This window comes from Pipistrellus kuhlii, unplaced genomic scaffold, assembly GCF_014108245.1.
Source record: "Pipistrellus kuhlii isolate mPipKuh1 unplaced genomic scaffold, mPipKuh1.p scaffold_m20_p_11, whole genome shotgun sequence".
Taxonomy (NCBI): domain Eukaryota; kingdom Metazoa; phylum Chordata; class Mammalia; order Chiroptera; family Vespertilionidae; genus Pipistrellus; species Pipistrellus kuhlii.
This window is the reverse complement of record NW_023425416.1, coordinates 3,794,120-3,821,363: the sequence shown is the minus strand read 5'-3', so window position 1 is coordinate 3,821,363 and position 27,244 is coordinate 3,794,120. Positions and strand designations below refer to the sequence as shown.

The 27,244-nt window shown below is 47.3% G+C and overlaps 1 protein-coding gene across 2 annotated transcripts in view; it reads right to left on the bottom strand.

Moving 5' to 3' along the window:
- Positions 1-25,112, bottom strand: part of SUCLG2 (succinate-CoA ligase GDP-forming subunit beta) — a 209,927-nt gene extending 184,815 nt beyond the window's left edge. Inside the window, exon 1 of one of the 2 annotated variants that reach the window (XM_036430579.2) lies at positions 24,973-25,112. In XM_036430579.2, the coding sequence (XP_036286472.1) occupies positions 24,973-25,050 (78 nt within the window). In that variant the 5' untranslated portion in view covers positions 25,051-25,112. Of the gene's footprint in view, positions 1-24,968 lie in introns of both variants that reach the window. The other variant, XM_045578946.1, reaches the window with a different exon arrangement.
- Between the last annotated feature and the right edge of the window lie 2,132 nt (positions 25,113-27,244).

Genomic DNA, 27,244 nt, shown 5'->3' with positions numbered 1-27,244 from the left:
CTAGTTCTAAATATTTTAGACTCTTCTCTGCCTTGTAAGCCCAACAACTGTGGAAGAAGCATGTGCGACTGAGACAGCCAGCTGAGCAGCGGGAAGGAGTGTATTTACAGTGTGTGCAGAGCCACAGTGCAAACAGCTCAGTGAGGAGGGATTCACGCTGACACATTCAGACTCACATGGCAAGTTCTGTCTCTTGGGCGGCAGCTCAAATCTCAGTTCAGCTCTTCTTTACGTTAGCTGGGCCGCCTACAGTCAGCCCTGCACGTACCCTCAAGGGTCACCTGACCTGGGCAGAGTTTGTACACAGAATCCGGACCCGCCCTCTCTGGCTATCCTTTCCTGGCACACCCCTTCGGTCCAGCGACCCTAGTGTCCCAAGCTCTGGCCTGGTTCTTCAGGGCAGAAAGACTGTAGGCTTCCTGCTGGGGTTTTAGACACCATTGTGGCCTGCTCCAGAGAAACGCTGGAAATAAAAACTGGAAACTTAGAACATGCCTGTCCCTCCCAACTTCTACTCCCTTTCGGGATCTCCCTGCCCTTCTCCACTCTCCAGAGCCACCGGGCAGTTGGGTTTTGTATTTTGCCTGGAGGAGAGTCACTAGCTAGGGAAGCTCAGTCCGCTGAGAGCCTGCAAGGCCATGGACATGCTGCTGTCTGACACATTCCGAGGGATTCACACGGACACCTTCTCTTCTGTCCAAACAGCCAGGGAACTCCTCAGCAGAGACAGCGCTGTGAGAGTTCATACTGAGGCAGGATAGTGAGAAGCTAGGAACATTCCTTAGTAAGTGGAATGGGGAAACAGACAGAGAGCAAGTTCAAACTGTCCTCACCCAGCACTGGCCTCACCGGTCTCCTTCTCCCTGCCGGCCACTCCCTTGAGCAGTAAGTCCTCAGAACAATGACGTGGGATCAGCATTAAACAATCTCAGAACAAAGCCTGGGCCCACTGACCCAGACAGTTTTGGTCAAACCAGAGAGGACATCTAGGCCCAGCTGTGTTTCAGCTCCAGGCCCAGAAAAGCAGTGACACTAGATGAAGTGACGCCATAGCCGCCTCAGGACCAGGTGAAGTGATTGACGACCAACACCCTAGCACTGACGTATCAGTAGAGACCACAACTCAGATCCTATACACTCATTCTGATGAATCAGCACACTAAAGGACAAACCTAGAAAGCTGATAACATTCTGGTGAGATCCTCTCCTGAGACCTCCCCTAAAATCCCTGCATGTACTCTCTCACAGGTGTGACACCCCCCTCACCCCCACACACACACACGTGCGCACACACACACACACACACACATACACACACACACACCTGCACCCCTTTCTTCACCTGTATCTTAGCTTTCTTGCTCCTAAGCTCTAAGGCTCCCCAGGAGACTTGCAACCAGGAAGGCAAGGGGCGGCAGCAGTCATCCCTGGCTAACCCCCTGAACCTTTCTCCAAGAGCCCTTTTCTTGCCTCTATAACGTTTCCTGAGTCCACACGCCCAACTGACTCTGTGCTTTCTTTCTAAAGGCCAAGGCAGCCCAGCTGTTGCAGCTCAGTGGTTGAGCATTGACCTATGAACCAGGAGGTCACAATTCAATTCCCAGCCAGGGCATATGGCCAGGGTTGTGGGTTTGATCCCTAGTAGGGGGTGTGCAAAAGCTGAGCAACAATTCTCTTTCATCATTGACTAGAGGCCCAGTGCACGAAATTTGTGCATGGAGGTATGGGGGGGGGGGGGGATTCCCTCAGCCCAGCCTGAGCCCTCTCCAATCTGGGACCCCACAGGGAATGTGCAACTGCCAGTTTAGGCCCCATCCTACTGGGGCAGTTGGACATCCCTCTCACAATTTGGGACTGCTGGCTCCTAACCACTCGCCAGCCTGCCTGCCTGATTGTTCCTAACCACTCTGCCTGCCAGACTGATTGCTCCCTAACTGCTCTCCTGCCAGCCTGTTTGCCCCCAACTTCCTTCCCCTGTGGGGACTCCAGCTGGATGAGGTGGGGCTGAGGGGACTGGGGGACTGAGGCTGGATAAAGCAGGGCTGGGAGGACTGGGGGACTCCGGCTGGATGAAGGTGGGGCTGAGGGGACTGGGCGCTGCCATCTTGTGGCTGTGGGCACCGCCATTTTGTGAGGGCATGGCAGTCAATTAGTATATTCCCTCTTTATTGGCTGTGAGGGCCGCCATCTTTGTGAGGGCGTGATGGTCAATTATCTTATTCCCTCTTTATTAGATAGGATGTTTCTATCTCTTTCTCCCTCTTTCATACTCTCTGAAATCAATATAAACATATATATATGTGTATATATATATATATATATATATATGTATATATTAAAAAATTAAAGGCCAAAGCAGCTCTCTATGCAACCCTCTACATTCTTCTCTTCAAGTGTACTTTCACTAAATAATCTTCTCTTGCAATAGAGTTCTAGACTTTCAATTCTTTCTTTGCTGAACTCAAGAACCTAGGTTGCTGAACCAAGGGCTGGCATGGCCAGTAACAATGTTATTATGTGAGGAAAGAATTTGTCCATTAAGTCAGAAAGTCACCTCCAAGAACAACTCTGGAGGAATGGGCAAACACAGTCAGGAGTAAGTCCAGTAGTTTACCCCGAGATGCACATGCTAGATGGCAGCGTGAGACCTGAGCACATTTGGGTTGTACGGTAACACAGAGAGGCCCAGGAATGGGAAAGGTCTTCATCCAAACAGTTAGAAAAATGGGAGTCCAAGGCAGAAATTTAGGGAAAACCACCAGCTGATAATGTAACTTACTCAAGAGATCACCAAGGGGGATGTGTAAGTCTAGACCAGCGGTCGGCAAACTCATTAGTCAACAGAGCGGCAAACCGTGGCAATTGAGTTGCAGTTTGCCGACCACTGGGCTAGACTGAAGAGGATCAGCATCCGGATCACAGATAGCAAAGAGCCTGCTCACTCTAACCACTGGGAATGCTGCCTGGCTGCTGCGTGAGGATGGCCTCCGAGGTTCTGTCTGGGCTCAGCAGAGCAGTGTCACAACTGATACTGACACCTGCCAGAGAGGCGAGCACACAGTCCCACACAGTCACAAGCCAGATTCAAGAATAAGGTTATTAAATTTGGGAAGAATAAGACAGGACAGATTCGTCAACATCATCATTAATAATAGTGAGTATCTTCAATATGCCCAGATGATGTTTAGAGTAATTCAAATATAAGTGAAATTAAAAAGGGCTATCAGACAGGCTAAAATAAAAAAGTGCCTTGAATCTTAATAAGCCCTCAGTACATGAACTGCCTCTAATTAGATTTAGGAATATGACTCCTCTGGAAACCAAGTAGGAGAAAACACTTATTCAGAAGATTTCAATGAAAAATTAATAACCACTTGGCTCCACTTTATCATGCACAGGCCTCAACAGATTTTAAAAAACTAAAGTCGGTCTTGGAGAAATTATTCTTGTGAGTCCTTCAGGAACGAGGACATTTTAATCAATAAGGTGTAAGGGCAATTTACTGACTTACATAAATGAACAGAATACTTGCTATTCGACATGAGTGAAGTATGTCACTGAAATCGTTAAGGGTTTCTGTAGCCATACAACTTACTACATTAACAAAAATGCAAGCAAAATCTGACCTCCAGCTTGATGTTCATGCTCCAGTTAAGCAGCTACTGATGTGGCTAATGGTGGGTGAGGCCTGTAGAGGTTAACTGGCCTCTGCCTGCCCCGTTCAGAGCCCCATGGCCTGCCCACGGTAAACACAATTACATCAGGGACCATGCTGCCTCCGACCGCAGCTAGCTTTCCCCGTAGCAGATTATGTCTTACTGAGGGATGTGAACTAAGCGTGTAAGTTTCACAATTGAATGGCTAACACAAAACTTCGCAGAGTTGGTTACGAGTAGAAGGACTGAGCATGGAATTTTCTGGGGGTTTTCTATTTTCATGCTGGGGAGTGACGTTCTCTTTATGATTACATATTAAAGTACACATCTGTTGCATGGATTTCTCTCAGTGTTGTATATTTCATAATTTTTATAATTTCTTTCAGTGTTGTACATTTCATAATTTTTAAAAGTTTTAAATAAAAGTGTAAGCTTTGAAGTCCCATAGCTCTGAATGCACATCTACACTCAGTTATTTACAAGCTGGTGAATTTAGGCAAACTACTTAACCTCTCCAAGCTCCCGTTTCCTCTTTGGTAAAGTGAGGATAATGGCAGAGGATTATAATAATAGCACAGGCCGCTGTGTCACAGAAAATGCAGTCACAGCGCTTAACCTGGCGCTGAGGGGGCCTGTGGGGCCGAGGCTGTCCCAGCGAAGGCTCAGACGCTGCCCCCACAGCATCTCCCTGATGGTGCACATCCAGGGTGTAGCTCCCCGTGACTTCTCACCTCTCAGTGGACAGGTGCAGCTGCTCATGCTGCCGAGGGGCAGCGCACAGCCGAGTGTAAATGTAGCCTTCTACGTGAACATAATATGTGGGCCACCAGTCTAATCCCAACAAGAAGCCACTAAGGGAAGTAAAGCTCTTCACTCTTTACAGCGAGGAGAGAGGAATTGAGGGAGGCAGGTGGCACAGGAGAAATCATGCAGACATGGGATTCTGGATGACATTTAGGGGGTTCACATCCTAGCTGGGCCACTCCCCTGCAATGCGGCTGCCGCAGACATGTGAGGGATCGCCCAGGATCTTTTCTACACCATCCTGCTGTCTCAGCCAATGAAGTCCTTTGACAAGGACTGGTCCAGCAACAAGCCTGTGATCTAATCCTCCCCGACGAGTGAGAGGATGCCCGAGGGAGGTTAGAGGAAGAACTCTCCTCTTCGGGAGAATAAACACAGGTGATCTCTGGATATTGTCTCTCACCCAGAAAGGCTGTCATCTTAGTTTCAAAGTAAAGGTAATGCCAAAGCTTTGGCAGAAGAGAGAAGCAAAGATGTTAGACCCTCGCACACCTTGGCATGTCTTACCTCTGGAGTCCCTGGCACATGGAATAATGAGTCCTTTACTGCTAGGCCAGTGGTCGGTAAGCTCATTAGTCCACAGAGCCAAGTATCAACAGGACAATGATAGAAATTTCTTTTGAGAGCCAAATTTTTTAAACTTAAACTTCTTCTAATGCCACTTCTTCGAAAGTAGACTCGCCCAGGCCGTGGTATTTTGTGGAAGAGCCACACTCAAGGGGCCAAAGAGCCACATGTGGCTCACGAGCCGCAGTTTGCCAACTATGGGCTTAGGCCAATTTGAGGCCAGGTTTTTTACTTGAAGCCAAAATCATTCTAGCTAAAAATGACCTGAGTGTGTGGATTTCAGCTTCCAGAAACTGGATTATTAATGCTGAACTTGCCCAGTTGTGAAAGGTTTAGCAAAAGAAAAATTATCAAAAGCAATTAAAACAATATATTTAATAAATGGTCCCCATTTAAAACAAACAAACAAACAAAACAAAAAACCCACTTAAAATGTTAAAGTTTTTCTTTATTCAAAATTCATGAAACAGACCATAGTGGGTGTTTTCTCACGTCAGAGCTAACATGGACCCTACAGGTCACTAGCTCAGCGGTTCCCAAACATCCATGTGAAAGATTCTTATTAGGATGCAGAGTCCTGGGTGTTAACCACAGACTACATACATCCAAGTAGGCCCAGGAATCTGCATTTAGCGAGTGTCCAAGGTGGTCCTAATGCAGGTGGTCTTAGAATCCCCTTAGACCTTTCCCACTTGCCTCTCCCAACAGCCTCCCTAGCTTCCCTGTTTCCACTTCTGCAGCCACAGTCTGTCTGTCCAACAGCTAGAGATTTTTTGAAAACTGCAATCTACTCACATGGCCTCCTTGCTCCAAACCCTTCATTGGCGAAACTCGATTAAAATGCTTAACGGAACAACATATCATGAAATAACCTTCAGTCTCCCTCCTCAACCCCAATTATATATAATACAGTAAGACCTTGACATACATATCCATCAGGTTACAAGAATTCCACTTAATGAGGAATTTCTTTAATAAACCTAGTTTGACTTACATGACATTTATTTGCATTTACAAGGATCATTTTCAATAGCTCACGCCTTTTGAGCAGCTGAAAGCTGGGGAACGAGAAACATCATGCAAGCAAGCTTGTGTCTGTACACTGATGTCAGTTGGCCATCACAGTTTGCTAGTTCATAACCCTGATTAGAGTATTGCTTTCATTATTTTCCTCTGAATGCTTTATGGGGCTTGCATTAAAGTTCCAATTACATAAACAATGAATATCAATGAACACTTGGTGAGTATACTGCTAAGTGCATATATGTAAGGCTAAAAAAGGCTGAAGGAACATGGGTAACAGACCTGTTAAAGGGCTAAAAATGAAAGAAAACAGTCTACTTGTCATTTCAAGACAACTGCTGAAGAAACTGTATCCATTTTAACAGGACTTCAGTGTTGTTGAGCATAAATTGGAGCTTATTTGGGGGTTCAGCCATGCTTTGAAAAATTTCCTATTGAAATTAACAGTAACTATATTTTTGATTCACAAGAATTTAGAATGTGTCTTAGGAGATTTTCAGGAACAAATTTCTTCCCAAGATAGATAATACTGCTTGTTTATAGCAGATGAAAAAAAGGTACAATCTCTGTAGGGTCAGAGCAATGAAATCTATAACAATGAGAACTTATTTCTCATCTAATGAACAGAAAAACTTTTTTTAAATGATCGTATTTGGTGCTGCTCAGAGTACTAGAGAACCATCTCATATAATGCATGTTGCTTTTCTTATCTTTGAAAGGACGCTCGTGTTTTGTGAGAAATAAGAGAATTCATTCACACAAAGAGCCTAGAATAGGATGTGACACATAAAATATAATAAATCGTCAATAAATAGTAGCCACTGTTATATTTGTTTTACAGATAGGAGTATAAATTTGTATATCTTTCTGGAGGTCAATCTGACCAAATGTCTTTAAGAATATGGTTGACTTGGTAAACAGAAACGTATGTTCAAGAATATTCAACGTAACATTAAAGAGTGGAACGGCTCTGCCAGGGTGGCTCAGAGGGTGAGCATCAACCTATGAACCAGGAGGTCATGCTTCACCTGGTAAAGGCACAGGCTGCGGTGGGAGGGCATGTGCCAAAGACAGCCAATTGATGATTCTCTCTCATCATTCTGTTTCCATCTATTTCTCCCTCTCCCTTCCTCTCTGAAAGCAATATAAAATATATTTTTTTAAAAACACAGTGGAACATCAAAAATAACACAAATGCCTCCTAACAAGCAAGTGACAACATAATGAGCACATCTATGTGGGTGCAGCTTCCTTTTTGTCCATATTCTTTGGCATCAGAAATATTGGCAAAAATGTTAACGCACAGGTTAATACACTTCATTTGATGTCAGATGGGAGGGAACTAACAAATTATCTAAATTAGTATGACCCTAATCTTGTCTGAAAGATGCACACAAACATACTGCACACGTGTGCAAAATAATGAAAGTCCTCATTACTGTCCACAGCAGCTTTCTCTAGAGCACAGAGCATCTTTATGGTCTTGTGATACGTTTCTAGAGTTTCCAAGTTTTTTTACAGTAAGTGCAAGGTGAATTTTCTTACTCAGAAATAAAATTAGAAAACGCATTACATTACCCTTCAAACAAGATAGCTGAAATATCTGACACCCATAGGTTTTCTCCAGGACTATCTCATTTTATGTCAGCAACTCGATAGCTTTGAAATATTATTTAATTATCAAAAAAGTTTTTTAAAATATTCTCAAATTTTGCCTTAGCTGGTTTGGCTCAGTGAATAGAGTGTTGGCCTGTGGACTGAAGGTCCCAGGTTCAATTCCAGTCAAGGGCACATGCGCCTCGGTTGCAGGCTCCTCCCCGGCCGGGGCCCTGGTCAGGGCTCCTGCAAGAGGCAACCGATGTGTTTCTCTCACATCAATATTTCTCTCTGTCTTTCCCTCCCTCTTCCACTCTTTCTAAAATTCAATGGAAAAATATCCTCAGGTGAGGATTAATATATAATTAATATATATATATATATATATATATATCCTCAAATTATAGGCAGACTGAAGTTTCAGTATAAAGCTAAATTCCACCTATCAAGCCAGACAACCGCCTATTTTGAGAAAACTCTGTGAACAGAGTAGGAAATAGGAAATAGGAAAGGTGGACTTGTTGGACCATAAAGAAGCATGAAATATCCAGATAATGACAAAGTAAGGATTTTTTTAATCAAAAGGCTTCCTCTGAAACAGCTTCCATACCCAAATGAATATTTTAGAAAAGACCAGATTTTTGGCTTTGCTATCTCCCTCAAATAGTTTATCTTATTGAGTCTTTCATTCCTTCATTTCATACCACAAAATAAATGACCAACAAATATCCATGGCCACCAGGGGAACTCTGGAAACTAAACACAAAGCTAGGATTAGGATAACAACCAGAAAAAGATGTTCAAATGTTCTATCTTCTGTGCAGCTGACCTTGCATTAGAAACAAAAGCTTTCCCAACTATGCCTAGGCTTATTAGCAATATTGCCATTTAGTACAATAAAGGCTAATGCACTGAAAAGCATGCTAATAACTATAATATAGAAAAAGAAGTGCCAACCACCTCCCCATCCCAGAAAATTAAAAACATATATTAAACCATCAACTCTTCCTTTCTTCTCTATAATCTGTTCCACATCATGCTGATTAAAAAGATCCGCAGGTAAAAGGCTAAGAGATTGGATTTTTACATGTGGAGCGAAATGGTTGAAAGCAATATCCAATTATTCTCACAATTACATTTTTATCTGTTATTGATGGACATTTTTATTATGTACTTTTTTTTTTAATCATTGTCAGAAGATACATTTTCCATAGATTTTTAGACAGAGTGGAAGGGAGGGAGGAGTAGGAGAAAGAAACACTGACTTAAGAGAGACACATTGATTGATGGTCTCAGGCACGCACCCCAATGGGGGCCAGGGATTGAACCTGCAACAAAGGTACGTGCCCTTGACCAGAAATTGAACCCATGACCCTTTGGTCGGAGAGCCAATGCTCTAACCACTGATCAACCGGCCAGGGCTCATGGGCATTTTTTTTATTAAATGACAAAGAAAACTATTCTCTCAACTTTTCAAGTTTCAGTGATGCTATCCAAATACCCAAACTTTCTCCCAGATAACAGAAAGTTACTAATTATTCATCAAAAGCATCCTGGAGGGTGGGTGTGCTTTCTTAAAAGAGCAAGCTAACTAACACTCCTTGCCTTCAATTAATTGTAAGCTCTGTTCACCATGATTGGACATATGCAGTCCTCAGACCCTCCATGGGCCAGATGCTGGAGATTCAAAGATGACAGAGACTCGAGGAGAGATGGCATTGGGAAACACACAGAACATTACTCCTGCCTTTGGGCTAAGTTGCGAAGACAACAAGGCGAGTGATTAGGGTGAGGCACCTGCAGCACCAGGACGTCCAAGCCCAGGCTCTGCAGGGACCTCGCCGCTGAGTGCGGCTCAGACACAGAAGGCCACAGGCAGGGGGAGAAAAGAGAACGAGGCCCAGAGCGTGCCTCAGAATGAACTCTGACTTTCCAAACTGCTAAACTGTGTGGCATTTATCGTGTTATTTAGCTTGCTATTTTAAGAAAGCACACCCACCCTCCAGGATGCCCACAGGTACAGAATGTCAGGAGGATGCTCAGCCGGCCAGTGTGGCTCAGTGGTGGAGTGTCGCCCCATGCACCAGGAGGTGGCTGGTTGGATTCCCAGGTCAGGGCACATGCCTGGGTTGCTAATATCACTGATACCATCCCCATCATTTATTGAGACTTACTGTATGCCCAGCACAGCTGACACATGAAGAAAATTAAATTCTGGGAGCTCATTTAAGTTCCCTGAGCAAGGGCCAGGGTCAGAACTCAGAAGTCTGCCTTAAGAACCTGCATTTTGTTTTTGTTCTATTTTGTTTGCCTTTCTATTAATTTAGTTACTATTTTGTCCCCAGCTTCAGAGGCCTAAATGACAAAATTGTAAGGTATTCAGTCTCTGTGATGATTTGGTATGCATGCACACTGTGAAAGGGTCCACCCCCCCCCCTTGGATTAACTAACACATCCATCTCCATCCACTCACATGTCTCCCTTTCTTTGATGGGAACATTTAAGTTCTCTCTTGGAAAAGTTCAATTACACAACACAGTATTATCAACTACACTCACATATTATAAACAGATCCTCAGAACTTATTCATTTTAAAACTGAAAGTTTGACCCTAGCTGGTTTGGCTCAGTGGATAGAGCATCTCCCTGTGGACTCAAGGGAGATGCTCTATCCACTGAGCCAAACCAGCTAGGGTTCAATTCTGGCCAAGGGTACGTACTTCCGTCCAGACTCCTCCACAGCCCAGGCCCTGGTCAGGGCTCATGTAGGAGGCAACCAATCTACCGTATTGTTTCTCTCACATCGATATTCCTCTCTGTCTTTCCCTTTCTCTTTCACTCTTTAAAAATCAATAGAACAGATATTCTCACCTGAGGATGAAGGAGGAGGAGGAGGTTGAGGAGGAGGAGGAGGAAGGAGGAAGGAGGAAGGAAGAAGGAAAGGAAGAAGGAAAGGAAGAAGAAAAGGAAGAAGGAAAGGAAGGAAGGGAGGGAGGGAGGGAGGGAGGGAGGGAGGGAGGAAGGAAGGAAGGAAGGAAGGAAGGAAGGAAGGAAGGAAGGAAGGAAGGAAGGAGGAGAGAAGAGAAGAGAAGAGAAGAGAAGAGAAGAGAAGAGAAGAGAAGAGAAGAGAAGAGAAGAGAAGAGAAGAGAAGAGAAGAGAAAAAAGAAAAGAAAGTCAATTTGTGCCTTTTTCCTAACCTCTCCCTATTTTCTCCATCCCCAGGGCCCAGGCTTGGGTTTTAGCCACCAAACTATAAATGCTTCACAGTCTAGTTACAATATTTGCTACTGAAGCTGAATGTGGACAAAGTCTCTAATACACCAGTTTGATTCCATATGACAGCCATACACAAAGGTAAAAAACAAAAACACACACAGATTTCTGTTCCCCGTGACCATAAAAAGTTTCCATTCCCCGTGTGGATGAGAAGAGGGCCACACCGAACCCTGGCCACGCAGGGGAGGCCCCATGGCCGCCTCTCAAACTCACAGACCTACAGGAAGCACACGGGGTGGTCTGACATAACACTTCCGAACCGAGCGCGAGGCATGGCCGGGAGTCACGCCCCAGGCCTGCGGCCTCCCTGACAAAGATCACTCTTTAGCTCCCGGAGCGGCTGTTGTCTTTCTGCATTAAGATTACAGGCCTTGGGATGTCAGCTCACCTCCTCCCCAGACCCCACCTGGCTCACCCTCTTCCTGCGAGAGCAGAGCCCAGGAGCCCTCACCATTACCTCTTCCCCACACCACCTCCCTGTGCTGGGGCTGAATATGACCACCCACGGAAAGGAAGCACGTGTTTCTGTTTCACTTTTTGTCCAATCCCTGAGGATTCCCCACTTTGCTTTCTGCAGCCCCTAATCTCCCACCAATGGAGGTCATGTAGCATCCTTACTTCTGCTCCTTTGACTGTAATGAATAAAATAAAGTGTAAAACTGCCATTGTACAGAGCGGCGGTGCCAACCATTCGGACCTCACAGCCATCAGTGGTCTGTGGACCACCAGCTGGCAACCATTGCTTCAGAGAATTTTCTCAATTCATTGAGTTTTTGCCTCCTGGCAATTATTGTCAGTTTGGCTCAAATAAACTCATAAAAATTCTCTACAGGATTGAATAATTCATTACTGTTTCCCCCAAAAAAATGGCCCTGGCTTGCGTGTTGGGACTAAATAATTTCCAAAGTTGCTTACAGTCCTAAGATCCTATAAACCACTGATAGAAAAGAATTACGACCTATTTTTGAGATTCTTTAAAGAGTCAAGGGAAAGCTTTTATCAATTATTTTGCTAAGAAACCACAGGAAGGAAGCTGAGATAAACCAACCAGTTATCAATCACCTGAAGCCAGTTCAGCAATTGTATCTGATCAACATGATATAAACTACAAGGCCGTGACCGATGGAAACATCTCCCCATTCCGTGTTCCCTTATACTTCAAACCTGCAGGAAGGAAGCTCCTGAAGAGAAAATGCATACGCTGATTTCACCAAGATACTCACTTTTGAGAGCAATACCTTTTTAATGCAGATGGATAGACAAGCTCAGGAGGGTTATGGGCCCAGGGTCCATGGCAATATTAAGCCAAATGTTCACTATCCCATTCCAGAATCTCAAACGGTTCTTAATTCAGAAAAGCTTAAAAACCAGGATGCCAGGCAGAGACAAAAAAACTTCTGAGTTTACATAAAAAATAAACTATATCCAAAGACCCAAATGCACTGATGTCATTGGACTCGGAAGCTGTAAGTGCCCCGGAAGGGAATGAGGGACAAAGGCGCAAACCTAGCTTGGACCAAGGCCGCAGAACGGGGCTCCCACGGGAACTGCTCTGCCATTCAGGTGCACTGTCATGTAAGTTGCTTGTCAAAGACGCCTAACAGCCAAAAACCAATTTGGCTCAGTGGATAGAGGATCTGTCTACAGAATGAAAGGTCCCAGGTTCGATTCCGGTCAAGGGCATGTACCTTGGTTGCGGGCACATCCCCAGTGTGGGGTGTGCAAGAGGCAGCTGATCAAAGATTCTCTCTCCTTGATGTTTCTAACTCTCTATCACTCTCTCTTCCTCTCTGTAAAAAAATCAATAATATATATTTAAAAAAAAAAAAAAAGACGCCTAACAATCCCAAAATTCCAGATTCCATCAGAATAAAATTAAAACTTATCCAAACAAAATTACCGTATTTTTCGGACCATAAGACGCTCCGGACCATAAGATCCACCAGTTTTTAGAGAAGGGAAATGAAGAAAAAAAGATTCTGAAACAAATAGTGTCCTAAAATATTTTATGTGCATTAAAACCCAACATCACAGTCATAAACACATGTAATCAACCCTGTAAAGTAAACAGCAGCATTTAGAACCAACCATTTTAGAGCCGGGCAAGCACACAGAGACCACACAGAGCCGGGCAAGTAAAAAAACTTTTTTTTTAAAGTATATGTGTAGGCTATATTTGGACCATAAGACGCAGGGACTTTTTCCCCCCACTTCTGGGGGGGAAAAAAGTGCGTCTTATGGTCCGAAAAATACGGTAATTCAATGCAGGAAGAACAGCTTTCCAACAAATGGTGCTGGAACAACTGACTATCCCTAGGCAAAAAATAAATAAATAAACCTCAACCTAATCCTCACACCTTACATAAAAATTAACAAAATGGATCACAGAGTTCCATGTGAAACTGTAACGTTTAGAAGATAACAGGAGAAAATCTTGTGGATGTAGGGCTTCGTGAAGATTTCTTAGACATAACCCAGCAAAAGCATGGTCCAGCAAAGAAAAACAATGGATAAACTGGACTTCACTAAAATTTAAAACTTGCTCTGTGAAAGAGTCTGTTCAAAGGATAAAAAGACAAGCCAGACATTGGGAGAAAATATCTGCAAATCATATATCTGAGAAAGGACTTGCTTCCAGAATAAAGAACTTCTAAAAACAAGACAATCCGATTAGAAAATGGGCAAAAGAAATGAAGAGACAGTTCAGTGAAGAGGATATGCGGGTGGCAAAAAGCACATAAAAACGTGCTCCACATCCCCAGCCATTAGGGAAATGCAAATTAAGACCACAATGAGACAGTAGGATAGTTAAAATTTAAAAATACTGAGAATACCAAATGCTGGCAAAGATGTGAAAAACTGGATCCCTCATGCATGGCTGGTGGGAATAAAAATGAAACTGCCACTCTAAAAAAAGTTTGGCAGTTTCTTAAAAACTGAAACGTGCACTAGAACTATCACCTGGCAATTACATTCCCGAGTATTTAGCTAAAAGAATAAAAATGTATTTACACAAAGCCTGTAAATGATTGTTCACAGCATTTTATGTATAACTAGAGGCCTGGTACACAAAATTCATGCAAAGGGGGGTGAAGGGTATCCCCTCAGCCCAGCCTGCACCCTCTCCAATCTGGGACTCCTCGGGATATCTGACTGCAGTCGTACATCCCTTTCACAATCCAGGACCACTGGCTCCTAACTGCTCACCTTCCTGCCTGCCTGATCACCTCTAACTGTCCCCCACCCCCACCAGCCTGATCATGCTTAACCACCTCTGGTTGCCAGCCTGGTCACCTCCAACTGCTCCCCTACCCACACAGCCTGCTGTTCAGTCATTTGATCATCCTACACTAACCCTGCCGGCCTGGTCATCCTACGCAGCCTGCTGTTCAGTCGTTACTGTGACAGTGTCCCAGACAATTTGTATATTCCTCTATTATTAGTATAGATTATTAGTATAGATAGCCAAACACTGGAAACAAATTATCCCTCAGTAGGTGAAGAGTTAAACAAACTGTGGAACATCCATACCATGGAATACTGCTCAGCAATAAAATGCAACAAACATATGCTTTGTGGATGGATACCAAGGGCTTTAAGCTGAGTGAAGAAAGCCAGCTTAAAAGGTCAGATGATGTAGAATTCCACTTATGTACCATATGACAAATCCCAGCGATGGGAACAGATTGGTGGGTTACAGAGGCCGGGGATGGTAGAGGAGGGAGTGATGTGACCATAAAGGGTTAGCATGAGGGGGAGCTTTGGGCTGATGGAAAATTACATGTGAAAAATGGCATAGCACCACACACACATTGTGTCAATAGCCAATTCCTTCTGACTGTATATTTTGATTATGTAAGATACCAGGGGCCCAGTGCATGAATTCATGCACCTTGAAAGGAACTGTGGGCCACAAGGCTGCAGTGGGCCCAGGGACAGGTCTTGGCCCATCCTCTGCACCACACCCAGCCCCTCCCACCATGGCCCTGGTCCCCTGAATGCAGACTGCCCCACTCCCGTCACCGCCACTCTCACGCACTGATGGCACCAGCCCCGCTTGCACCTGCCTACAGCATGGAGCGATTTGGGGCTGGCACCAGAAGCAGGTGCAAGTGACCCCAGCACTGTCAACGGGTGTGAATAGCGGTTGCTGCCCCGATCGCCTCTTAGGAGCAGGATGAAGTGAAGAAGCCCTCAGGGCCAATTGGGGCTGGCAGCCACTGCTCGCACTCACTGACGGATCAGGGCTGCTGGCAGGCCCTGGCTGCAGGTGCGAGCAGCAGCTCCAGCACAGGTGCAAGCATCCAGCGGGACCACGGCACAAGGAAGGAAAGAATTTTCAGTAACCACCAGAGGCCTGCCCCAATGGCAGCGACAGGTGCCCCACCTTGGTCTGGTGCCCCTGCTCACTTGCTCCATCATCCCTCCCTGGCCAATGCCCGCCAAGTTTCATGCTTTGCTGCCTATTGCTGATGCCCACCATGATCTGAACATGCCCCCTGATGGTCAGCCCACGTCATAGTGACTGGTTGTTTGTTCGTTCTGCCATTTAGTCTATTTGCATATTAGGGTTACATATATATATATATATATATATATATATATATACACACACACACACACACACACACACACACATATATATATATATATGATAACTACTAGGAGGCCTCTCTATACTATCTTTTCAACTTCCTATGAATTTATACTTCTTTTAAAGAAGATGCTTTAAAGAAAGCTTTCTAGGAAACTTTTCAGAGTTGAGTAAGATTGATAAGTAAACTCCATCTTGCCAGTTAGTCATTATTGAATCCTCTCTTCTCTTTCCTGACATTTAGCCCATCAGGAAATATGAGTCTCCTTACACCATGCTTCCAGAATCTGACCGTCTCTCCTCATGTGTGCCCAGCTCTCTGGTCCAAGCCCACTCACCTCTCCTCTGGATTACCACCTGGTCTCCCTGCTCACACACACAGCCAGTTTATTGAGGACACCGAGAATCCTACCTGAAGCCAGTGTCAGGGGGCCAAAAACAGGCCCAAATGAACCTCTTTTATCTCTGTGGCATCTCCCAGCACCTAAACCAGAGTGGGCTCATTCCTGACACCCACCAGCGCTTTTCCCAGAGGCCGTCACCCTGGGCAGAAAATCTACACAGTACATAGTTTTCACTTTCAGCTGATCTCCCCATCATTCCACAGAACACTGCTGCTGATTTCCATCCACTGTGCACTTTTATTACTCCTTCTCAACTGCGGCTATTACTCCTTTTTTCTTTCATTATAACCCTTGGAATTGATTTCACTTTTATGTTCATTATTGTTCATTTATAATCAGCTTTTGATTGCATGCTGATTATTCTTAAATTCCAACTTTATACTCCTGAAGAAAACTGCGCTTGGTATTATGCTCTGATTATAAAATCAGATGGATTAAGTTATATAACTGTTTTTAAAAAGTCGTGAAACACAAGTTTTAAAATGCAGTTCTTTTGTTTAACCTTGAATGAGCTTTCTGAATAAAAGAATGGTTAAGAACTAGGTGAAATAAAAAAGAAAAAATAATGAGGTGTTTGTTGTTGTTTCTTAAGTAAAAAGAAAAGTACAAGAACTTACTCATTTGAATAAGCAAGGCTCCGTATGTATTTCAGTTTCTTACTACTGTTCAAAATACTCCTGGAACTCTTATTTGGGAAGTGGTATCATGTACCACATCCTTGGAATATTTGTCTCGACTGCAGCCCTTCTTCCTTTAAACTGACTCCACTTTCAGAAATGGCCAGGGATGTCTAACCCAGCATTGGAGGATGAGATGGTAGGAAAGTGTTCTCATTCAAAACAAGTGCATAAAGCATAAAGCAAGACGGGCCGTGGCCGAGCAGCTGCAGAAGAAGACAGGCATCTGGAGGCTAAGCTCAGGTTCCAAGCGCCGGGGGAGAAGCTCAAGATGAGCCCGGCGCTGGCACAGGGCGCACCGCCACAGCCACGGCCCTCATTTCCACGTCATCACAGGCATATCGGCCTCCTGTGGTGGCAATGAGGACTCTGCCCCCGTGTGGACACAAGATGGCCGCCACAAGATGGCCAGCAGGGGAGGGCAGTAGGGAGGGACCAGGCCTGCAAGGGAAGACAGTTGGGGGTGATCAACCCTGCAGGGGAGGGCAGTTAAGGGTGACCAGGCCAGCAGAGGAGGGAAGTTGGGGGCAAACAGGCTGGCAGGGGAGCAGTTAGACATCAATCAAGCTGGCATGGGAGTGGTTAGGGGGTGATCAGGCTGGCAGGCAGAAGTGGTTAGGGGCAATCAGGAAGGAAGGCAGGCAAGAGTTGGGAGCCAGCAGTCCTGGATTGTGAGAAGGTTCCCAGATTGGAGAGGGTGCAGGCTGGGCTGAGGGACACCACCACCCCTTCCCCCCATGCATGAATTTTGTGCACCAGGCCTCTAGTATTTTATAAAAAACATTGTTGAGCCGAAGCCGGTTTGGCTCAGTGGTAGAGCGTTGATCTGCGAACTGAAAGGTCCCATGTTCGATTCTGGTCAAGGGCATGTACACTGGTTGCGGGCACATCCCCGGTAGGGGGTGTGCAAGAGGCAGCTGGTTGATGTTTCTCTCTCATCGATGTTTCTAGCTCTCTATCTCTCTCCCTTCCTCTCTGTAAAAAAAAAAAAAAAAAAAAAAAAAAAAAAAAAAAAAAACATTGTTGATGTAAGAAATATGCAAAGCTGTGGGGGGAAAAATAATTTAAGCCAAGTTTATTTGTTCATTTTCACATTTGCTTCCTGACCTTTTGGCTAAGCTCAAGAGAAGTCCTGCTCGGTGGCATCCTTGGCCTGAGACTGCCACAGTCTACCCTACACAACTGCAACCACCCCCTCCCCGGGCTTCCCTCCCCTGGTTCCCGAGGCCTGCCATTCTCCTAGCTTCCTTCATCAGCCTTCATCAGGCTGACCTGGCGGGGGCACAAAGGACCGCCCCACCTGCCGGGCAGGCGCATCCCAGGCCGTGCCAGCGCACAGAGGTGGGCGGGCACTAAATCCATCCAGAAGTCCGGATGCTTCTGCAATCTGAAATGCCATTCACTTCACTGGATGGCTTAGTTTTGCAAACTGCTGAATGAGGGTTTCTGTCAGTCGTTTAGACAATGTGAAATTAGCCCCGCAGCAGACAGGGCTGTCAGACTGTGACCGTTCACTCATAAAAGAAGTGAAATGTAAAGAATTTTTTTAGTTTATTTGCTGGGAAGCAAGACATCAACTGCTCTGGAGAATCAGCCTGCAGTTACTGTATGCACCTGAGATTCATGAGGGACTCAGGAAAGAGTACATGAAGGAGGGAGAAAGCCGGGTGGGGTGGACTGGACTGCAAGGCAGTAAGACTATGTGTTCTCCGAAGGTGGTTATGCCTTTATGGGGCCACTCCTGGCATTGTAAAGGCATGTTAACCAGAACAATGGATGGGGCTGGCTTACAACCACCCACATAGCAGGCACCGGCCTGGGAGTGGCTGCCCACCATGGCCTGCCCCATTAGGAATCTGTGATTTATTGCAGGACCCTTTTGTCCACACAAGGTGCAGTGAGAAGACCAGTTTTATACACTCACAAAAGCCTCACCATAAACCAGTCAAACAAACCGGGAAGCATCAGGACACACGCAGCACGCCCCGCCACCTCTTTAATGTGCCATTGGGAACCCTGCCAGTCAACCTATGACACGATTCTGAAATATGAAAGAGAAAAGAGTATGTCTCACAAGAAAGCACATAAGTCATTTTCACAAAATCACAGATCTATTAAGTGCTGAAAGCCAGGTCTGAGCCCAGACATGTGGTTCTGGTCCTGGTTAAGCCCACCATCCTGGCATAATTGACAATGCTCCCTTTACTCCCGAATGTGCTTCAGTTTTATGGATGCCGTACAAAGCCCTCCTCCTCAGGGTGTGAGTGACATGGCCCGCATGCCCTGTTGTCCCAGCTGCTTCTCCCGGGAGTCAGGGAGGCGCTGGCAGCCCCTGCAGGGTGCCAAGAGGCCCAAACAAAGCGCACTGGGAAGCACACGTGGAGCAGCACGAACCCTGAGCACGGTCCCAGCCAAGTGGAGGAAGCGCCCGGCCTGCGGGGAGTCTGCTGTCTCCTTTGTCTTGGGAACACTCACTTGGCTACTTGTTCGGATGAGATGACTTCCCATGAGACCCTGTTTTCCCACTTAATCATTCTCTCCTGAGAAGTAATTAATTCCCAATCATTAGTTACTCTTCATTGTGACCCAAAGAAAACGGTCTGAAAGGCCATCTGCCATCACCTTAAGCTCTGGCACATTAGTCCAGCGCCAACTAAAACCGCCAACCAAAACAGGGAACAGTAAGAGAATCCTCAGAAACGTGGGAATGGACAAAAGGAAGCAAAGCAACATGAACATGTGACCTTGAAGGGAAGACAGGTGAGCAGCAGGCCAGGAAGCACAGAAACACAACGGTGCTCTACATGGCTCCAGCCGCCCCCACCCCGCTCTCAGAGCCCTGCTCCTCTCCTCGGGGTCACCGTCCGCACAGCCTCTCACCGGCCGGCCGGGGCACAGGGGTGGGCACCTCACGCAAAACCAGCCCAACTTTCAGCTGACCAGCAACCCGAACCTGGGTGCAAAAGGATGAGACAGATCATGGAGACTTTCCTGTTACTGGACCTGTGGCTTTCTGAGACAGGAGCTGGATGAGTGTGCAGGCAGGGGCTGGAGGGCCATGGGAATGGACAGGTCATGGGCAGACAGGAGTTTCAGAGATGTTACCACGAGTAAGCAGCCAGTGACTGGAACGGAAAAGCAGAGAAGCCAGCACATGGAAGATTGATCTTGAGTTGTAATGTGAGTTGCTTCCAATAAACCTTTTCCCACCCTGGAGACAAGTCCTAGGTCTCACATCCTCTATCAGGGACAATACACAGCCTTCACTACAGTTCTGCTCTATGGCAGAGGGCAGAAGCCAGCAATGGGCACCCAGCAGGGAAATCGGGGGTCTTGTCCAGGGCATCCCCTTTTCAGCGCCGATCTTTCTCCTATCCCATCACCACCACCGGGTGCATTTTGGTTCAGTGGCTATAAACCTGTTTTCAGGGGCAATCTGGTTACACCTGTTGTCCAGGTGAAATATTTCAGTGTTCAAGCGCACACTCAAAAGTATCCCAATTTGGAAATAAATTATTTTGTCACCCTAATTTTAGTTCAAGCCCCATCTTCTCCCATTTTATGTGCCATTGGAGGGGGAAAACTGTCAACCAATCTATGACACGAGTGTACAAACACCTCCAGTTCTCAGAGAGGCGGAAATGTGAGAAAGAAGAAAGGGAGTCTTAGATGATGTATTATAGAAATGTACACCTGAAACCTATTGTAGTGACCAATGTCACCCCAATAAATTCAATAAAAAATAAAATAAAACTATAAATGAATCAGAAAACAAAGTAAGTGAGTCTTGTAAGAAAACGTTAAGTGTTGAGAACACAAAGGTAATCGGTGTCAAAGGCAAGATCTGAACGCAGGCAACCTGGCTGCAGTCCTGCTTCCAGCCTACTGTGCTGGTGTAATGACGAATGGCACCGAGTGGCTGGGAGTCCCCTAAGTGATCTCCGTTCTGTCATTCCTCCCGCCCACTGAGCAACATGCAGAAAAACACCCTAACACGCAAAACTGCATGATCCCAACATCTAACACCTTCAATGGCTCCCACTGCCCGCAGAACAAGCCCTAACTCCATTTCCAGATTCACAGAATGTTGCCCCTGCTCATGTCTCCAGCCTCCTGTCTCACTGCCCCCCACCCTCAAACCTTACAGGGCAGCCCCGAGGTTCCCCCGGGCCCTGGAGTCACAGCCGTGGACAGCCAGCCCAGGGATGGAAACGGGACACGCACATGGAGAAAGCTTACACACCTCCTCTTGTGCGTTGCCCCGTTTGCAATATCAGTTCAACTTTCCAGCAAATCCTTCCCATTTCTAAAATAACAATAAATGTTAAAGGTGAATGTTAGAAACCTTCTATTCAAGACTAATGCCTAAGTGCTACTCATTTGGAATAGTTTCTAGAAAAGGGCCACAGCTGGCCGCCTAGCCAGCACACTGATCAAGGTCTGCACTCGGGCCACCGGGAAACACCACCCTCGTTTCCATGGCCCACGTCTACCCTGCAGAGCAATGCGAGTTCACAACTCCTCCCGCGTCCCTGCAGCCCTGAAGGCCGCTCCGTGCTGGGCAGGCAGTGAAGGGCATGGACCGAGCCCTTTGGGGCGGGTTGTGATTAGTTTGTTCTTTACGTGGCCCCTCCTCCCTTCAAATCTTTGACGCACGTGAGGTCCGGAGCCGTGGCTGCTAAGTCAACACCAGGATGTGCAAATGTTTCTGGAATGAGCAACAGCAAGGTTGGTGCAACTGAGCAGCCTGGCCCGGGGCCCTCCCCGCTGCCACCCTGAGCCTCATCAGACGTTGGCGCCATCAGTGGAACAGCGTCCCGCAGCTCCGCGGGTGACGGCTTTGTCACCAATCCCCTCTCAGACCCGGGGCTCCAACTCTCTGCCCTCAGGTCCCCCGGATGTAAACTGAGAATAATCACCTGTCTCACATGGTTGTAGCCAGGATTAAATGAAATAAAACAGAAATCCCAAGCCAGTGCCTAACCCCGATATAGCAGCAAAAATAACTTTATCAATTTGGGAAATGAAAATTATTCTAGTTTAATAAACCTTTAAAAATGCAAACTTAGCTTCAAATCCACTGGGAGAAATCACTGCTACACCCACTACCTATCCATAATGCCAAATGTCATACACATCATCCTACTTGATCTTCGTGACCATCTGTGAGAATTATGCCCTTTCAGAGAAGAACTAATTGAGGTTTTATCAAGTTCAGTAATTTGCAGAGCAAGAACCGAGCAGACCAGAATTTGAACTTGGTTCTATTTGAACATAGAACTCATTCCCTTTTCTCCTTCGTTACTGTTTCCCAGACCCCAAAGCCAGGGACGGGGGGGGGGGGGGGGGGGGAGACACACACGGGATGGGGGGGGGGGGGGCGGTTGGAGCAGGGACAGCTACTCAGCGGTGATAGCACCGCACCTGAGTCAGCACAATCCCAGCACTCCACTTGGGGCAAAGGCAGGGGAAAGGTGAGCATTGTGTACACTGTAACCGAATGTCAGCCCAAACAGCCCAAACAGGAGCAGCAGGTGCTTATCAGCAAAGGCAGGTGAGTGGCGCACTGTGACTTTAAGCGAGTGGCCATGTGAGCCCCTGTGCCTCTGCTCCCTGACATGCAATGTGAAGGCAGGACAATCTCTCCTGCAGGAATGCTCTCAGGGCTAAGAAACAACGTGCAGAAACAGTGCTGCACAGCCTGCCACAGAGGAATGATTACGCCTGTCATTATTACGAAAGCCCTTTCACAACTGCACTTCCTCCGGCCCTTCCTCCCTCCCTCGCCCAAGTTACCTGGGTGGTCCCTCACCTTGTCACTCACCTGCACTGCCCAGAGCAAACTGTCTGCAATGGCCCCTCTGGCTCCCCTGTTCTCTCTCCTCGGCCTACACACGCAGCCCTCTGTCTGCAATGCCTCCCGCCTCCACCTTCTTCACCAGACTGACTCCTGGTACTGTCTCCTAAAATCTCATTAGTGTATTGATTTTACCATTTGCTCAAACATGTACACATCTCTTAAGCTCTTCAGACAAAACATTTCCATCAAATAAAAGAAAGCAACGTATCAACTGGCAACTCCAGACTGCGCGGTAAAGAGAGGTCAAGGGCGAATGATCGGGGGTTACTTATGCAATTTCTGTCCCTCTCCAAAATACACAGAGTTTCAGCTCCTTTCTGGGCACCGTGCCGGCAGAACTGGGCCAGGGGACAAGGGCAGCAAAGCCCTCCCTCCTGTGGGCCTGGGAGCGCCACCAGCCCCCACAGAAATGTTTCATTTACGGGAAACAACACCAATCTGACCCAGGAGCTCTGCCTTCAGGCCTTCCCCTCACAGGTTAATAGTGGAGCGTCTACATTATCTGAGACACGTTTCCTTTCTCTTCTAGGCAAGAAGGCAGGTCCAGGTGAAGTCCCAACCTCAGTGCGGCTCCACAGCCTCATTGAGCTGATAGGAACAGGCACATGACCTTCAGTCCTTCCCTAAAGACTGGCACACATCAGTCCCACCAGCCATTCCGTGAAGGGCAGACAGAGGAGCGGCAGCCATCATTCTAGAGTTTACAAGTTCCTTCCACCACGTACACCTCTCTCCCAGGTCCAGACAGCAGCTCTGGGCTCCGGGGAGAAGCATAAAACAAGGACTCCAGGCTGCGGCCTGGCGGGAGGAGTTTCCCACAATGCCTGTCTCCGGTCCTCTGACAGATCAGCTCTGTGGACTTCACCCAGCTGTTCCAGGGGCAACCAGACCACACTTAGAATCACGACTAACCATTTAAACGCAGCGCCCTCACCAAGGTGTCCGCTAAGCCACGAGCTATGGTATGGAGCGGATTAATCTCACGCCATGGCTGGGCCTGCTTTATCAGCTGCCATGTCCCACAGCGCCCTGTCCTGGCTATTCAAGGTCTATCTACCAGGATTTAGGTCTGAGAGAAGACTCCTAACCAGGTAGATCTAAACTGTGCCATGGAGAGTTTCAAAGCCAGACTAGCTGGATCCAAATGGAGTGCACAGCAGTCAGGAACATGCGATTCAGGAACATGCGGTTCACCAACTCAACAGCTTTGGGCAGGTCACTAAATCAAGGTTACCGGACGGAATTAAGAGGCTGGAGAACTATTTACCGAGTTTTCTTGCAAAACCAAGGGTAGCTCTCCCCAAGCAGGTTCTCAAGGGCTGTGCTCGGGCTCCCATTTCTTGGTTAGGCAAGCAAGAAGTCCTACATGTCAGCTAAACACCCGTTTCTCTGAGTAACTACTTCATTTGCTTGAATGTTCATACCCTAAGCCCACTTCTTACCAAGTCAGACCTACGCTCACAGTTGGCACCTCAGTCTTGTTTTCTGTCACACCTACCCAATGAACAGGACTTGATCACCTGGAGGCATTCCCCTCACCCCATATTCCCAGTTATTAGTGATTTCAATTAGACAAAACCACCGCACCTTCCACCACCCCACCATACTGTCAAGTGCCTAGTAAGGGTATCACAGTAATAAGTATTAGCACCTTTTAAATTTACATTAACAAAAAGAGAGAAATGAGAAGTCAGGAAATGAAAGAGGAAAAAAAAAAAAACTTCGCAGATGTCAGCATTAGACAAAGCTTAGAGTAACTCAAAAACTCATTAGTAGCTATCTTTAAATTTTCTTAAAAACTGACTGGCCGGTTAGCTCAGTTGGTTAGAGCGTGGTGCTAATAAATTTTCTTAAAAACTATACTGTGCATGTCCTGGTTAACAGTGCACGGGTGCCCACTTGCTTCTCATCACTTAAAAGTGGGAAAGTGGACAAGGAAGTGGCTTTGCTGTGCTTTCTGTACAGGAGGGAAGGGAGGGGGCGGGGCGGTGGCTGAGGGACTCCTCCGAGTCCCATCACAGGCCCCCCCCTCCCCAGGGTGGTCAGCGCCCCTGGACGCCGAGCTCCAGCCGCCTCTCTGCACCCAGGCCCAGGGCTTTCCCTCTCTGTGAACAAGAAGCCGGTGCTCCGACGTGTGTTCGTAACGGAACTGCTTTTTACTGACTTTCCCGCCGGCCCGGCGCCCAGCCTGCAGACGGGGCGGCTGCGCGGAGCGGGCTGGACGGGCTGCGGCGGGTGCCCACGTGGCCGGAGCTCGGGCGCGGACCGGAGAGCGGGTCGCGCCTCGGGCTCCGGGGCGGGAGGGCCTTCCCTCCGCTGGCGGGAGCGCTCAGCTCGGGCCGCCGGCGCCGCGGGACACGGCGGCTCCAGCCCGGACCCCGGCCGCCACCTCCTCGGCCCGGCCCGCGCCGCGTCGGGTGCGGGTCCCCCGAGCGCCCGGACCGAGCACCGCGCGCCGCGCCCCCGGGGCAGCAGGAGGGGACCGGGCAGCGGGCTCCGCCAGCGCCCCGCTCACCTGCGACCTGGCCGCCAGGAGCCGCGGCCGGAGCGCCAGGTCTCGCAGAAGCGCCCGCGCAGCCGCCAGGGACGCCATCTTAGCAGGAACGGGGAGCGGGGCCGGAGGCGGGGAGGCCGGGGGGACGAGAGGCCGGAGGCGGGGAGGCCGGAGGCGGGCCCGCCAGCCCCTTTGTTCCGCCCCCTCGCCAAGGCCACGCCCACAAGGCCAGGCCAGGCCCCGCCTACAAGGGCCAGCTCCGCCCACAATGCCCCGCCCCCGCCACGTGCCCTGCCCGGTGTGCCGGCCGCACTGGGTGGGGGAGCTCTGGCGCAGCTTCCCTGCCATCCGGGGCCGCGGTCCCCAGCCCCGGCCCCAAAGCCGCTTCAGAGGCGGGTGGTTGGCGCTGTGCTACGGGTGCAGTTTTGAGCAAATGCAGATCCCGCCCCCAGCCCTGCGACCCTGCGGCTTCACTTGTCCCCGGGGACCTGGGGACAAGGGACTGCTGCTGGCTGCAGGAAGGGCTCCGCGGACCTGCCCACGGCTGACCTGGCCTCCCAGTGACCTCTGGTCAACTCCTGGGTCACTGAGCCTGGCCTGGCCTGACGACGTTTGAGCTGAGACTGGAAGGAAAAGGGAGCACGAGGACCTGGTGAGGTTGTTGGAAACCCTCTGCACATGAGCAAGCCTTTTCTTTATCTTTAATGGATGGTGAATGCTAAACGACTGAAGGATTGGAAGCCCTGCCTTCACCATCCCAAGAGCAGACAGACATTTGGAGTTTACGAACTTTGAACACTGATGTGCAATAAAAAGTATTGTGGCAAATATGTCCAGTGCCTGCCAAGCACTTTACAGATATGAACTAATTCAGCCAACATAGCAACCTTTCCAGTAGGTACATGTTAACGTAAATATATATATATATATGTGTGTGTGTGTGTGTGTGTGTGTGTGTGTGTGTGTGTGTATGTAGTATATTCAAACCCGAAAGAATTTTTTGTGAGTTTATTTGAGCCAAACTGCCAGGAAGTGAAACCTTAAGATATTGAGATAGTGCTCTGGAGAAGAGCAGTTTTTCACCCAGTTTTAGACATTAAAATCAAAGGAGGAGACATAAGTGGGTCACATGAACTCCACTGGTGATGGATTAGGGAGGCCTGAGGAAGCAAAGCAGGGAAGCATCTGGGTTTGGATAAAAACTAAAAAGATAGACACATATTTATTTTACACAGGTGGGTACAGGATAGTTAACAATCAATGATTAACATGATAACAATGAGAAAATTTGCCCTGAGGAGTCCAGAAAAAAAGGGAATTTGCAAAGCCTGATATTCTTCAGGTATGTTATCTTAGATGCCAAAATACAATGGGCTCACTAAAGATCATAGTTGATCTTTGTCAGAGAAGACACTGGCCTAGGACATGACTACCACTATAAACTGCTTTTTACCTAAAAGGTTTTAATTTCAGACCAGCGTTTGCGGTTACTTTAGGTCTCTTGAGTTTGCAAGGCCGCCATGCAGGCCTTCCCTGAGTTAGCCAGGTTAGCTTGTGGCCCCTTTTCGTCAACAAAGGTTTTGTTTTGTTTTTTAGTTTGAGAACTAAAAAAAAAAAAAAAAAAAAAAAAAAAAAGGCAAACTAAGCCATAGACAAACTCTCAAGTTATTTGGTAACTCAAGAGACAGATTACTCTGCTTGCCTCCATTGGGTTCCTAAATGTAGAAGAAAAAGCTAACAAATTGTGGGTGCAGGGGTGACTAAATGCTGCTTCCAGAGAACCTGGACACACTGGTGCAAAACCCATTTTCTACGAGGGGTCTGGGTCAGCTGTGACATAGAAACGTTGACTGAGGGCAAATAGACAGCTAGTCTATGCTTTTTCTCTGCCAAAATGGCAATGCAGATCGCTTGAACAGAGACTGATGTAGACAAAAGGGGCCACATGCTAACCTGACAAGCTCAGGGAAGGCCTGTGTGGTGGTCTTGCAAACTCAGAGGCCTAAAGTCACCATAAAGGATGGTCTGAAGTTAAAACTTTAACTAAAGCAGTTATAGTGGGTAGCCAAGTCTCAGGTGGTATCTTCCCTGACAAGGTCAGCCTTTGCCTTAACTGAGCCTATTGTCTTTTTCATCTACGATAACATAGATAACATATCCTTGAAATGTTAGGGTTACTTGTAACTTCCCTTTTTTCGCCCCCAGACCCCAAAGGACACAACCAAATGCTCTGGGCCCTGGAACAGAATGCACAAATTCCTTTATTCTTACTGTTATATTAATTGTTGACTGT